This window comes from Scyliorhinus torazame, chromosome 15 (assembly GCF_047496885.1).
Source record: "Scyliorhinus torazame isolate Kashiwa2021f chromosome 15, sScyTor2.1, whole genome shotgun sequence".
NCBI classification, from domain to species: domain Eukaryota; kingdom Metazoa; phylum Chordata; class Chondrichthyes; order Carcharhiniformes; family Scyliorhinidae; genus Scyliorhinus; species Scyliorhinus torazame.
Genome location: NC_092721.1, coordinates 115,271,596 through 115,286,137, shown reverse-complemented (window position 1 = coordinate 115,286,137; position 14,542 = coordinate 115,271,596). Strand labels below are relative to the sequence as shown.

Sequence of the window (14,542 nt, the reverse complement as noted above, 5' to 3'; positions counted from 1 at the left end):
TATTATTGGGCCGCTAATATTTCAATGGTGAGTAAGTGGATGGGAGAGGAGGAGGGAGCGGCGTGGAAGAGATTAGAGAGGGCGTCCTGTAGGGGGACTAGCCCACAGGCTATGGTGACAGCCCCATTGCCGTTCTCACCGAGGAACTACACCACAAGCCCGGTGGTGGTGGCTACACTGAAGATTTGGGAACAGTGGAGACGGCATAGGGGAAAGACTGGAGCCTTGGGGGGGTCCCCGATAAGAAACAACCATAGGTTTGCCCCGGGGGGAATGGATGGGGGATATGGAATGTGGCAAAGAGCAGGAATAACGCAACTGAAAGATTTGTTTGTGGATGGGAAGTTCGCGAGTCTGGGAGCGCTGACCGAGAAATATGGGTTGCCCCAAGGGAATGCATTCAGGTATATGCAACTGAGGGCTTTTGCGAGGCAACAGGTGAGGGAATTCCCGCAGCTCCCGACACAAGAGGTGCAGGACAGAGTGATCTCAAAGACATGGGTGGGGGATGGTAAGGTGTCAGATATATATAGGGAAATGAGGGACGAAGGGGAGACTATGGTAGATGAACTAAAAGGGAAATGGGAAGAAGAGCTGGGGAGGAGATCGAGGAGGGGCTGTGGGCAGATGCCCTAAGCAGGGTAAACTCGTCGTCCTCATGTGCCAGGCTAAGCCTGATTCAGTTTAAGGTATTACACAGGGCGCATATGACTGGAGCACGGCTCAGTAAATTTTTTGGGGTGGAGGATACGTGTGCGAGGTGCTCGAGAAGCTCAGCGAATCATACCCATATGTTTTGGTCATGCCCGGCACTACAGGGGTTTGGATGGGGGTGACAAAGGTGCTTTCAAAAGTAGTAGGGGTCCGGGTCGAACCAAGCTGGGGGTTGGTTATATTTGGGGTTGCACAAGAGCCGGGAGTGCAGGAGGCGAGAGAGGCCGATGTTTTGGCCTTTGCGTCCCTAGTAGCCCGCCGTAGGATATTGCTCATGTGGAAAGAAGCCAAGCCCCCGGGGGTGGAAACGTGGATAAATGACATGGCAGGGTTTATAAAGCTAGAGCGGATTAAGTTCGTCCTAAGGGGGTCGGCTCAAGGGTTCACCAGGCGGTGGCAACCGTTCGTCGAATACCTCGCAGGAAGATAGATGGAATGGAAAAAAGAAGGCAGCAGCAGCAGCCCAGGATCGGGGATGGGGGGGGAGGGGGGGGGGGGGGGTTGGGGGGGGGGGGGGGGGGGGGGGGGCGGGGGAGGGGGGAGGAGGAACCAGAAGGACTCTCAGGGTTGTTAATATATACTGTATAATATGTATAGGTTGTTGCTACAGATAATTATATATTGGACTGATAAATTATATTTTTGGAGAGTGTTACTTGTGATAAGGCAGTTGCCAATTAGGGTTAGTTTTCATTTTTGTTATTTATTATTTATTCATTTTCTGTTTATAAAATAGGTCATTGTTATTTGTGTTGTTATAATATTGTGTAAAGGATGCACAATGTACTGTGTTGGTTGACCAAAAATTTTCAATAAAATATTTTTATAAAAAAAAGAATATCGAGAGTGGTAACAATTGTTTAATGTGAACGAATATGTACAGATTTGTGCCCTAGCCCCTGTAACTAAACTGTGCCCTGCACCTGTGCCAACCTAACTGGTGTCTAACTTTCTGGCCTCACGGACACTAACGCTACGTCTACGAGGGTCCTCAGACGATACAGCAGGAGTGGAGGTGGCCTGCAGTGATTCCTGTCCTGAGTCCTCAGTCCCCATTGGCAGGCGTCTTCTGGGGCGACCGGGCCTGGATTGGCCTGGCTGCTGCTCGGGTGTCCCAGGTGGTGTGGTGCCGCCCTGTTCTGCCCCGCTAGATGCACCGGGGACAGGAGAGGGGAAGACCAAAGTGCTGCAGTGTTCCGGCACCTCTATGGGAGTTACCGCAGAGGCCCCATCACCTCCTCCTCCCTCGGGGTCCACAATGGCCCCCGGGTACTCCATGGAATGGGGTGAAAGTGGAGCTATCCCCTGATGCCCCCCCCCGCCACCTGGCATTGCCAGTCCTGGAGGCCCGCTCTGGCCTCAACCAGGGTTCACACACTCACGGCCATAGGACTGTGACACTACCTCCTGCTGCTGCACGCGGTTGGACTCTTCCAACTGCAGGTGCTGGATACTCGCCGACAACCCCTCATGTAGTGTCTGGCTGTGCGACTGCATCTCCACAATTGATGGGATTGTCCGTTCCAGAAGCCCGAAGCCCATCTGGATGGCAGCTAGTCCCTGGGGTCGGTCTGCCCTCCGACCGTCCGCCCCCTCGAGTGTTGCTACCTCAACCTGCTGGACCTGAGCTGCTGTGTGGTGTACACCAGATAGTGTCCCAGGAGCCTCTTCACTAAAGTGCCCAACCGAAGTGAGTGTCTCTGAGATGGTGGGGGGTATTAGTGACAGCAGTGACGGAAATCCAGTGTCATCCTCCAACACGAGCTCTGAGGTCTGAGACCCGGGCAGAGGGCTGCTGTTCGAGTTGCTCCCATCGCTTCTCGACTCACGGGGGGGCTCCGGCTATGGCACTGGCTGGGGGGACGACAGATGCCCCCTCACCAGCAGGTCCTGTAAGACACAAGACAAGACACAAGATTAGATCACGGGCCGGGTGGGAGTGGCGGTGAGTTTGTGGGTGGGGTGGGGATGAGGGTAGGGGTGAGGGTGGTGTGTGGGTGAGGGTGGTGCAAGGGTGGAGGTGAATGTGGTGTGGGGGTAGTGTAGGGTGAGGGTGGTGTGGGGGTGATGTGGGAGTGTTGTTGGGGGATGGTTAACACATGTGTCATGGGGGATCGCAACTAAGTGGGGTCTCACTTTCTCACCCACGGCCAAACTCCACCTCAGCAACCTCCCTTTCCTCTCGGCCGTCAACCATGTCCAGGGCCCTCTGCTCTGCCAAGGAGTCACGGGTCCGGCGGTCCCCCTCCTGCCTTCACCCGCTTCTGACGGTTTTGTGCGATCTTCTACTGGATGGGGGGATGAATAGACAACGACAATGTTAGACAGTCCGACACATGAAGCCCAGGGGGTGGTTAGCTGGTGGCCTCAGTGGCCAGGGCACCCGGCCATGGTGGCTGGTATGGGTGCTGGCATGTGATGCAGCTTGGGGGGGTAGGGTTATTGGTGTGTGGGAGGGGGATTGTTGGCAGGGGCACAATGCTGCCTACTCACCTTGGCCGCCCTGAGGAGGTTGTGCAGTTTTTTACAGAACTGTTGCCTCTGCGTTGACCGCCTCGACCACCTGCGCCCAGGCATGGCGAATGGCAATGGCTGACAGCCTCCTTCCCAGGCCAGGGGACTGGGTCATCCTCCTCTCCTCCACGGAGTCCAAGTGGATCTCGAGCTCTGTGTCTGCGAACCTTGGTGCCACACGTATTGCTGCCACCTTGTTGGCTGGGCTGGTGTGTGTGGGGAGTGAAGTGTGTATATACAGCTGCAACTTGCCAGCCTCCTGAGTGTCAAGAGTGAAACCAGCGAATCCAGCACCATTTCTTATTGGGACCTATTGTGTTCCATGTGGCGCTGGTGCCAGCCCCTTAACAGTATCAGAATTGGTCCAGGTGCAGCGCCAGTTTTTATGTCGTAAAAGTCCACAGATTGTGCTTTGGCGTCAACGCTTAGTCTCAGAAACAGTGAAACCCGTCCAACATTTCTTCTCATCTCTGTCCAAATTTTCTTATTTGCTAATATTGTTGTAAGGGATAGGGAAAAGACTATTGAAAGTAAAGAACAAATTAATATAACTAAACAAATTAATATAACGGACATGAGATGCAGAACCTGGAATGCTGAAAAGTGCTTGGAACGGAATTAGGAACGGATTTTTCTTGACTCGGTGCTGCATTGTTTCTCTCAATTCTGATGGAGGGATCCATTAGTAACTGGAATGTTGAAAGAGAATTTTCTATCGTCAGCATAGACTGACTTCTATGTTTGTCTTGCATTTATTTAAATACCTAAAATTATTTCAGACCCAGCTCTGTTGGCAACTTAGAGCAAGTGAAATTACATGCATTCTTTGTTCGAGAGCCCAGATTCAGTCTGGGTCAATTTGTGCAGATTTATTCGGAGAACTGAGCTTCAAGATGGCAGCACAAGCTTTGGAATAATTTCTACAATTTTAGCTGCTGTTACGATCGCAGTTGATGCTATAACTGGACAAGATGATTCAAAAATAGAAACCTAGCTCAAAAGACTGTGACTTTTACTTTGTTTTTAAATGTGGAGGATAGAGTCACAGGGACCACCAATTAGTTTGAACAGTAAAAAATGTTTTTTATAAATATAAAAAATTGGATGCTGATACAATATTCCTTTACTCCCCCCTTAGTTTAACAAATACCCACAGATTTTAAGATTAACACAGATTACAAAGTATATCTTTAACTACAATGATCTCATTGACACAAAGTTCCTTTAGCACACAGATTGACAGTAGTCAAATACACATTCCGCTCTGAACCCACGTTAGTGTCTATGGATTTCTACTCCGAATTCTCCAGATGAATGTCACATGAGAGTTTTCAAACACCAGTCCCAAAAACCACACCTTAAAATCTTCTTTCACAACACTGCTTTCCGTTGGTTGCGTTCTGAAATCCAGGTTTTCCAAATCACGCTTTTAAACAAAACCTCCGCTCCACTTTTCACAACGAATCCAGTCCAGGTTTTATAAAACAAAGCTTCAGCTCCCCTTTTAGCAGTGAATCCAATCCAGGTTATACACCCTTTTCAGATTTTCTTGACTTGACTGCTGTAAAAAGTGTTCACAATTGCTTTAACTCTCGATTCCCAGACTCTATTAAAATGTAATCAAACTTTTGATTCATCTCTGAAGTCTTCTTTCCAATTTAAATCTGGTTACTGTAATTGTCTATTTAACTCATAACACTTTTATTTACTCTTCCTTGAATTCTTCTGAGCAATATATTGCTTTCCTGTTCTCTTAACTTCAATCGTCTTGAGACATTCTTTCTGTTCCAATCCCCTGGTTATCTGGAAAGTAACAGGTTCCGATGAAGCATGCCTCTTTGTCGCTTCCTTGTCCTGTCCTGTTTCACCTAGCAGAGTTGAGAGATGTTCAGTATGTCTCCAACTGCCAACAAATATATCGAAAACTAAGAACAAAGAAATCACTTCCCTGGGCAGCACAGTAGCATTGTGGATAGCACAATTGCTTCACAGCTCCAGGGTCCCAGGTTCGATTCCGGCTTGGGTCACTGTCTGTGCGGAGTCTGCACATCCTCCCCATGTATGCGTGGGTTTCCTCCGGGTGCTCCGGTTTCCTCCCACAGTCCAAAGATGTGCAGGTTAGGTGGATTGGCCATGATAAATTGCCCTTAGTGTCTGAAATTGCCCTTAGTGTTGGGGTGGGGTTACTGGGTTATCGGGTGCTCTTTCCAAGAGCCAGTGCAGACTCGATGGGCCAAATGGCCTCCTTCTGCACTGTAAATTCTATCTATGGAAAGTTCCCCCTGTCGCTAAGCAACCAGTTGTAGTTTGTTTACTCTTCATATCATAGCCCTCTCTAAGCACAATGGAAACACAGTTGGAACTGAACCAATCCCCACACATACAATCACCTTTTGTCAGCTTCAACCTAGCAATAGGTTTTACATTTCAGGCACAGAAACATTAAATTAAACCCACTTAAAACTGTATGATATTTCTAATGTTTACCAATGCAAATATAAATCCCTTAAAACTATCTTTGTTTTCCTAACACTGATGCATGTTTTTATAATTCTTTTTCTCTTTCCAACACAAAAGAATACAGCTGGTGCATTGTAAAATGAGGGCACACATCCAATGCATCTGGCAGGGTGTTGCCATTTTGTTTGATTCTCAGTACACCCAGATTGTAAACGTATTAATAGATTAAAACTGTAACCGTGTATAACCTTAAAAGTTGTTTCCTTCCCACTTCAGGAGCATCGCCTTTTACGAGGGTTTGATTTTGTGGAAGCCAAGCAGTCGCTAGGACCACATTCATAATAATCATTCTTCATATGGAAATCAGACAAAATGTTGACAGGACAGTCAACAGTTAGAGACAATATAGGTTAGCCAGCTGAACATGCACACACAGCAGAGGCATGACAATAATCAGGATCAGGAGCATTGATTGGCTTTCCTCCTTTACCCAGTTAACCTGAAGCCAATTGTACTTCCACTTCCACATCTACAACATGGTTATTGTGACACAGCCCAAGAGCTGAGTCTCAGGTCTCTGCTCTGTCATGATATTCAAACATACATCATAACACATACATAATGATAGACAGAGCAACGGACCAATTAGCACACATAACACTACAGCCAATCACAGACAAGAGCAGACACAGTATCAAACAAGAAACACGACACTTCCTGGGCAGTCCATCTGGAGACGGCACAGGGCCAGGACCTCATAGCAAGACACTCACACAGTCACAACGCGCTGAGTACCAAGTCTGATGTATAAATAGTTGATTGGAATAAAACTGCGTTGTACCAATCGCAACCGTGTTGGTTCGTCTGTACCTCAGAGCACCCAACACTTCATGATACCAGGAGTGAATCGATACCTACCAGCAAATCTGCCAAGCTGAGCCATGGACACCCTCAACAAACCGCAGCCGCTGCAAGTCGCTGGGAACCTGGGCAATTGGACGCTCTTCAAGCAGCGCTTCGAACTCTTCATGCAGGCCAATGACAAACAGGACACCTCGGACGACACGAAGATTGCCATGCTCCTCACTACCGCAGGTCAGCACGCCATCCATGTATACAATTCCTTGGTGTTCGCGGAAGGCGAGAACAAAGCTAAGTATGACACGGTCCTCCTCAAGCTCGACAAGCACTTGCGGTCAACGAGAGCTTTGAGAGGTATGTCTTTCAGCAGCGCCTGCAAGGTAAGGATGAGCTCTTTCAGTCCTTCCTGACGCAGCTCCGCATACTAGCGCAGTCCTGCGGTTACAACACCACCTCAGAGTCCATGATCCAGGACCAGATCGTTTTTGGGGTTGCCTCAGGCAGCCTATGCCAGCAGCTCCTAAAAATTAAAGGCCTGACCTTAGCATCTGCAATTGAAGCCTGTGTCCTGCATGAGAATGCGACTAGCCGCTATGCCCAATTTCAGGCGACCGAATCGGCACGGAGGGGGTCCCACGTGACCGAATCGGCAAGCCAGGCCACCCACGACGCCGAACGCGTCCAGGCAATCGAGTTTCTCCCGGCCCGCGGCCCGGACGAGGGCGGCCGTTTCTTGTGCTTTTCAAGGCCTCCCGCGTTTGTGCGCGCCAAAACCCACGGCAACACTGAAGGACGCACTGCGCAGGCGCGCCCGACGCAAGACCGAACTGCGCATGCGCAGTGGCATAACGAATGGCATGATATTCACACATACATCATAACACATACATAATGATAGACAGAGCAACGGACCAATTAGCACACATAACACGACAGCCAATCACAGATAAGAGCAGACACAGTATAAAACAAGAAACGCGACACTTCCTGGGCAGTCCATCTGGAGACGGCACAGGGCCAGGACCTCAAAGCAAGACACTCACACAGTCACAACGTGATGAGTACTAAGTCTGATGTATAAATAGTTGAATGGAATAAAACTGCATTGTACCAATCGCAACTGTGTTGGTTCGTCTGTACCTCAGATCACCCAACACTTCATGCTCCAAATCACTTAAGGTTATGTTGCCATTAGCAACTGAACCCATGGTAGGATCTACTTTAATGGCTACTATCGGGCTTGGTCTATACAACATAGAAAGGCTAGCAGAATGAGCAGACAAGTACCAAATGGAATGTAATACAGATAAGTATGAAGTGATGCATTGTGGCAGAGCGGGTAGGGAGATGTAATATAGACTTAACGGAATGATTTGAGCGAGTGTGAAATAACAGATCGACCTGGGGCATATGCACATTGATCTTCGAACTTGGCAGGACATATTGAGAGATTGGTTAACAAAGCATATGGGAGGGCAGCACGGTGGCGCAGTGGTAGCACTGCGGTCTCATGGCGCCGAGGTCCCAAGTTCGATCCTGGCTCTGGGTCACTGTCCGTGTAGAGTTTGTACATTCTCCCCGTGTTTGCGTGGGTTTCGCCCTCACAACCCAAAGATGTGCAAGGTAGGTGGATTGAACACCCTAAATTGCCCCTTAATTGGAAAAAATGAATTGGGTACTCTAAATTTTTTATTTTTTTAATCCATATGGGGGGTGGGATTCTCTGACCCCAGGCCTGGTCGGAGAATCGGCGAGGGGGGGGGGCGGGGTGCTGGGATGGGGGGGGGGCGGGGTGCTGGGATGGGGGGGTACGATTGGCGCCGGCGCAGTTGGCGCACTGCCGGTCAGGGGCTTCTCTACGCGGCACCCCCAACGATTCTCCGCGCGCGATGGGCCGAGTGCCCACCAAGTTAGGCCGAGTCCCACCGGCACTGTTCATGTGTGGTCCTACCCAGCGGGACCTCGCCATTCATGTTGCGGGGGGACGGCCTGGTGGGTAGGAGGGGGTATCTGACCTTGGGGGGCCTCCATGGTGGCCTGGCCCGAGCTTCTCCTGGTGGGGGCCTATGTTCCTCCTCGCCGGGCCCCTGTCGATCTCCGCCATGTTGCGTCGGGGCCGGCGCGGAGAAGGCAACTAGCGCACATGCCTGATTTCGCGCCGGCCATAGTGCGCATGCGCGGACCCCCGGCGCCTGTTCTGATGCCGGTATCGGCAGCTGGAGCAGCATGAGGCTCTCCAGTGCCGTGCTGGCCCCCTGTGCGGTGCAGGATCGCTGCGCCTGGGGGCCTGTTGACGCTGTTGTAAAACGCGATGGCGTTTATGATGGCGTAAACACTTAGGATCAGAGAATCCCGCCCCCGATCTTAGGCTTCATAAATAGAGGCATTGAGTACAAAAGCAAGGAATTTATGCTGAACCTTTTCAAGCTTTGGTTAGGCCCCAACCAGAGTATTGCATCCAGTTCTAGTCAGCACACTTAAAGAAAGATGTGAAAGTCTTTGAGAGGGTGCAGAGGAGATTTATTAGTACGGTTCCAGTGATGGGGGGGTTAATTTACAAGGTTAGGTTGGGGAAACTATGCTTGTTCTCATTAGAGCAAAGGAGATTGAGGGAGAGAGATGTACAAGATTATTACAGGCTTAGATATGTTATGGGCCAGGGTTTAGAGAATCCCAAAGTGCATCATGGAGTTCACCTGACCCACAACTTTTAATAGATTGTGGTTATGGGTGGCACACGGCTCACTCTACAGGGATGGTACAGCAGAAATGGATCAGTATTTTTTAAAACAAAACAATGTTTATTCTATGAACTCAAGTTAACCTTTTTAAAACAGCAGTGAATATCGTAGCAACCATTAATTCAAAGATAACCCCCAAAGAAGACAACACTAAGTAACCTGTGTGCTCTCCTTTTACACCCAAAAGACTTAACAAACCTGTTATAACCTGCCTGCTTACCATTGGCTGGGGACTAATGACAATCCCACAATCCTGTGGGAGTATGAGCTTCCCCAATGAGGGGGGCAGAGAAATCATTAGCAGACTCCTTGTATAAATAAAGCTGGCCAGTTTGGAACCAGCCAGGAAGGAGTGAGCAGCAAGCGAAGTTGCTGCTGTTGTATATATATGTTATTGTAAATAAATGTTATTTCTTTGTATCCTTAAAACTCGTGCTGGATTCTTCGTGGCCCTCACATAAAAACCTTTAAACAGGAGCACATTAGGTTAAAGTCATTTCTGCAAGCAGTTATTATTTTTAAATCACCAAAGGATCCAGAGATAGTCTTTCATGGCAGAGAGAACAGCAGTACAGCTGCTTTGGCTGACTTTAGCTGCAACACACTGAAAAACGAAACCAAAAAGACAGAGACACACCCAAGTTTTTCTCAAAGTGAAACTTAAAAGCAGAACCAGAGCTCAGCTCCACCCACACTCTGACATCACTGCAGTCACATGAGCAGCTAACCATTTCTTAAAGCGACATTCTCATGACAGATAAGATAGACAAAGAAAAGCTGCTTCCATTAACTGATGGTAGAAAGAGTAGGATGCGCAGATTTAAGATTTTGGGCAAGAGATAAGGGGAATGGGAGGAAGAACCTTTTTTTACACGGTGAGGGGTAATGACCAAGAACTTGTTAACCTTGAGGGTGGTGGAAGTGGAAATATCAAAAATTTCAAAAGGAAAATGGATGGGAACTTGAAGGAAATTAACTTGTAGGGCTATCGGCATCCTGTGGGGAAGTGAAACTGACCGGATTACTCTGGAGGCAGCCAGATTGAGCACAATGGGCCAAATTGCCTCCTTCTGTGCTGTAAATGTATCTGAGTTTGAGAATTAAGTGAAGGACAGTTTGTGCTGTTTTGAGGAAGCAAGATAATATTATGCCAATTTTTAAAAAAATGTATTTGTTCCTTTCCAGTTCCATCACATTTTCTCACTTTGTAGACTAATCTGCACCAACTATTTCCACCAACTGGGAGGGTGGAACAGTACAGTTTCTTCTTTAATAATCTGCCAATACTAAACCACACATGCAATCCAAGTGCTGGTTGCCAGCTTTTTCCTCTGTATTAAGTGATTCATTCCCGCTCAAGGGTAATGCCATTGATTTATACTGTGATTCATTCCTTAGCGAGACTCTTGCCAATTCTGACTCACAGCTGTCAGATTCTGCCAGTTCTGAATGCTGTACTCTAATTCACCTCTTGTTCACTGTCATTAATAATTATGTTTTGTGGATAATAATTTGGAAGACACATGGAATCAAACTTACAGAAAACACGAACATTGTTGGCAACAACCTCTTGGGTCCATAAAACAGTTTTGCAGTGAGTCAAATGGGCTGTCACTATTCAATGAAGTTACTGTTCTGCAGTGTTTGACTGGCTACTAATTAGTACATTGTAGCTGTGGTCTGTCATAATCCAAACCTTTATAAACAGCTTTTGTAGATAATATTATGAAAATGTCCTTTATTCTTGCCTATTTTGAAATAGACTACCAAAACTAATTGCTTTATTTATGATGCAGAAAGGACTCCACGTTAACTCAGAAAGCAATCTATCAAATCGACCACCTAAAGCCAGTTCATCGTTATCAGCATCAAAGGGGCAAAAGGATGTCTGGAGACCTCGGCTTGTATTTGATGAGAAGTGAGTGAAGCACTTTGGAAAAAGTTACATTTTAATGATGTTAAGTGTGAAGTTTTTTTCAAAATAAATTTAGAGTACCCATTATTTTTTCCCAATTGAGGGGCAATTTAGCATGGTCAATCCACCTAACCTGCACATCTTTGGGTTGTGAGGGTGAAACCCACGCAGACATGGGGAGAATGTGCAAACTCCACACAGACAATGACCCGGGGCCGGGATAGAACCTGTGCCGTGAGGCAGCAGTGCTAACCACTGCGCCACCGTACCACCTCCTATGTTAAGTGCTAAATTAAGCGCTACTTAAAGGATAAACAACACTATACACTGTGTAACCACTGGAAATTTTCAATTGATTTCTACAATTCTTGTAGTTTAAATACCTTGAAAACATTCACCACTTTGGAACTTTTTGATTTATGTCTGCACAGGCAACAGAATGCTGACTACTACTTGCAAGAGGCAAAAAGAAAGAAGCACAAAGCTGATGCTGTGGTACACGTGGATTTGTATTATGATTTGATCCCATTAACTTTTGGAAATGTTTTACATTTTAAAGTGTCCTTATGAAAAAACTTCAATGTGAGTCTATTTTTGTTTGATGTAGATGGAAAAGTTTGAAAAGGCAGTGAATTATATAGATGCAGCATTATCTTTTATTGAATGTGGTAATGCAATGGAGCATGGACCTCTAGAAGCCAAATCTCCATACATGATGTATTCTGAAACAGTGGAACTTATCAGGTATGTTGAAAATTAAGATCATTAATTGCAAAAAATGGAAAATAATGTACATAGTTGATACAAAGAGTCAGCTAAGACAATTAAGTACATATAGGTGAGCAAGGATCTTGACCCAGAAATTCAGGCGGCACGGTAGGACAGTGGTTAGCACTGTTGCTTCACATGTCCAGGGTCCCAGATTCGACTCCTGGCTTGGGTCACTGTCTGTGTGGAGACTGCACGTTCTCCCTGTGGCTGCATGGGTTTCCTCCGGGCGCTCCGGTTTCCTCCCACAAGTCCCGAAAGATGTGCTCTTAGGTAATTTGGACATTTTGAATTCTCCCTCTGTGCACCCGAACGGTTGCCGGAATGTGGCGACTAGGGGCTTTTCACAGTAACTTCATTGCAGTGTTAACTTGTGACAATAAAGATTATATTATTATTTACTGAAGGAATAGTTACAGCTTTATGGGGCACCCGAGTTGTATTAAAGAAACGTAGTTTATATACAAGGCTATAATTCACAGCTCCTGCTGGATCCCAACCGTGTCTTGATGGCCGATGCGGAACTGGCCAACCTTATAGACAATATGGATAAGGTTTACCCCACCCCTTTAACGAGGGAGCCCGTACTCCACAGGAGACACGGGGAAGACTATCATCTCCACCCCGTAGGTCCTCTATGGTGTGTTATGAGAGATAGAGTAAATAATTTTGTATTGTAGCTAAGTAGACCAGCAATCCTGGCCCAAAGTGTTTATAATATTCGCAGTGTTGCCACTTTCTAATTAGGCCAATTTCCCAGATTGATTGCTTTCAGGAACCATCGTTTACCTTCTCCCAGCATCACTGGCTTTCAGATGCCAAAGAGTGATATGGTATAAATAATGGGAAATCTGGGGCGAGATTCTCCGACCCCCCGCCGAGTCGGAGAATCGCCGGGGGCTGGCGTGAATCCCGCCCCCGCCGATTGCCGAATTCTCCGGCACCGGAGATTCGGTGGGGGCGGGAATCGCGCCGCGCCAGTTGGCGGGACCCCCCGCGATTCTCTGGCCCGGATGGGCCGAAGTCCCGCTGCTAGGATGCCTGTCCCGCCGGCGTGGATTAAACCACCTCTCTTACCGGCGGGACAAGGCGGCGGGGGCGGGCTCTGGGATCCTGGGGGGGCGTGGGGTGATCTGGCCCCGGGGGGTGCCCCCACGGTGGCCTGGTCCGTGATTGGGGCCCACCGATCCGCGGGCGGGCCTGTGGCGTGGGGGCACTCTTTTCCTTCCGTCTTCGCCACGGTCTCCACCATGGTGAGGCGGAATAGACTCCCTCCACAGCGCATGCGCGGGGATGCCGTGAACGGCCGCTAACGCTCCCGTGCATGCGCCGCCCGGAGATGTCATTTCCGCGCCAGCTGGCGGGGCACCAAAGGCCTTTTCCGCCAGCTGACGGGGCGGAAATTAGTCCGGCGCGGGCCTAGCCCCTCAGGGTTGGAGCTCGGCCGCCCAAGACGCGGAGGATTCCGCACCTTTGGGGTGGCGCGATGCCCGACTGATTTGCGCCGTTTTTGGCGCCGGTCGGCGGACATCGCGCCGATACCGGAGAATTTCGCCCCAGGTATTTAACTTATTTTCCTCATTTGCATAGCATGACAATATGCCTGCCCAAATATGGACAAGGAGATCGTGAGTCCACTTCAGATAGAATTTTTGATTGTCTAAATTCAACCTCTACTTGCTCAGACCATAGCACTTTTCAATCTACAGGTTTGAGGGCCTTATGTGCCAGTCTTTCAAAGACTAAAAGTATAGCTGGGAATTTAAAATGATGTATTAGTCCAGTAGAGATTATAATTGCGATATTGGACCAAGGTATATTTTTGGGCAAATCTAAGTGAGTTTTACTCTACCATTGCTATGCCATTCTCAACTGGCTTGATACTGACACTGGGTGCATGAAATAGGAAATGGTTACACTCCTCAGTGCTAATATCCTTCACCTTGATAAACTTATCCAACATTTTTTTTTCAATACTAGGAATGTAACAATACAAGTATTCGGAAAAACCATTCATCTTTTTTAAGTTTACTTCACAGCAAGTAGTCACAAAGACTGGATTGCAAGAAAGCACAAGCATTAATTTCAGTGGGCAGAAAATTGCAGTGTGTGTGAAATTGGTTTCCCACAATGCACTCCTTGTGAGTCCCATTTCCTGCTTGAAGTGCAAGAATGTGGAATTTGGCTTCACATGTGTGAATCATAGCATTGACTTTCCAAATCTTTACACACCGCAAGTGCATGTTGGAATGACATAAGAAAAAAATGCATGTGTTTTGTAGCACAGTACATCATTGTGTGTGATAAGCTGGAAACTCTACCTTTATGCTCAGAGAAATAAGATATTTTGAGTAAAGCTTAAGATATTAAGACAGGGGCTGGCTTAGCACACTGGGCTAAATCGCTGGCTTTGAAAGCAGACCAAGGCAGGCCAGCAGCACGGTTCAATTCCCGTACCAGCCTCCCCGAACAGGCGCCGGAATGTGGCGACTAGGGGCTTTTCACAGTATCTTCATTGATGCCTACTCGTGACAATAAGCGATTTTCATTTCATTTCATATTATAGACT

The 14,542-nt window shown here is 47.8% G+C and overlaps 1 protein-coding gene across 1 annotated transcript in view; it reads left to right on the top strand.

The window, feature by feature from the left end:
• aff3 (AF4/FMR2 family, member 3) overlaps positions 1-14,542 on the top strand; it is a 299,761-nt gene that overhangs the window by 208,581 nt on the left and 76,638 nt on the right. The window contains exons 8-10 of the mRNA XM_072476594.1: positions 11,087-11,208; positions 11,637-11,700; positions 11,813-11,949. Coding sequence (XP_072332695.1) covers positions 11,087-11,208; positions 11,637-11,700; positions 11,813-11,949 — 323 coding nt within the window. The remainder of the gene's footprint in view (positions 1-11,086; positions 11,209-11,636; positions 11,701-11,812; positions 11,950-14,542) is intronic.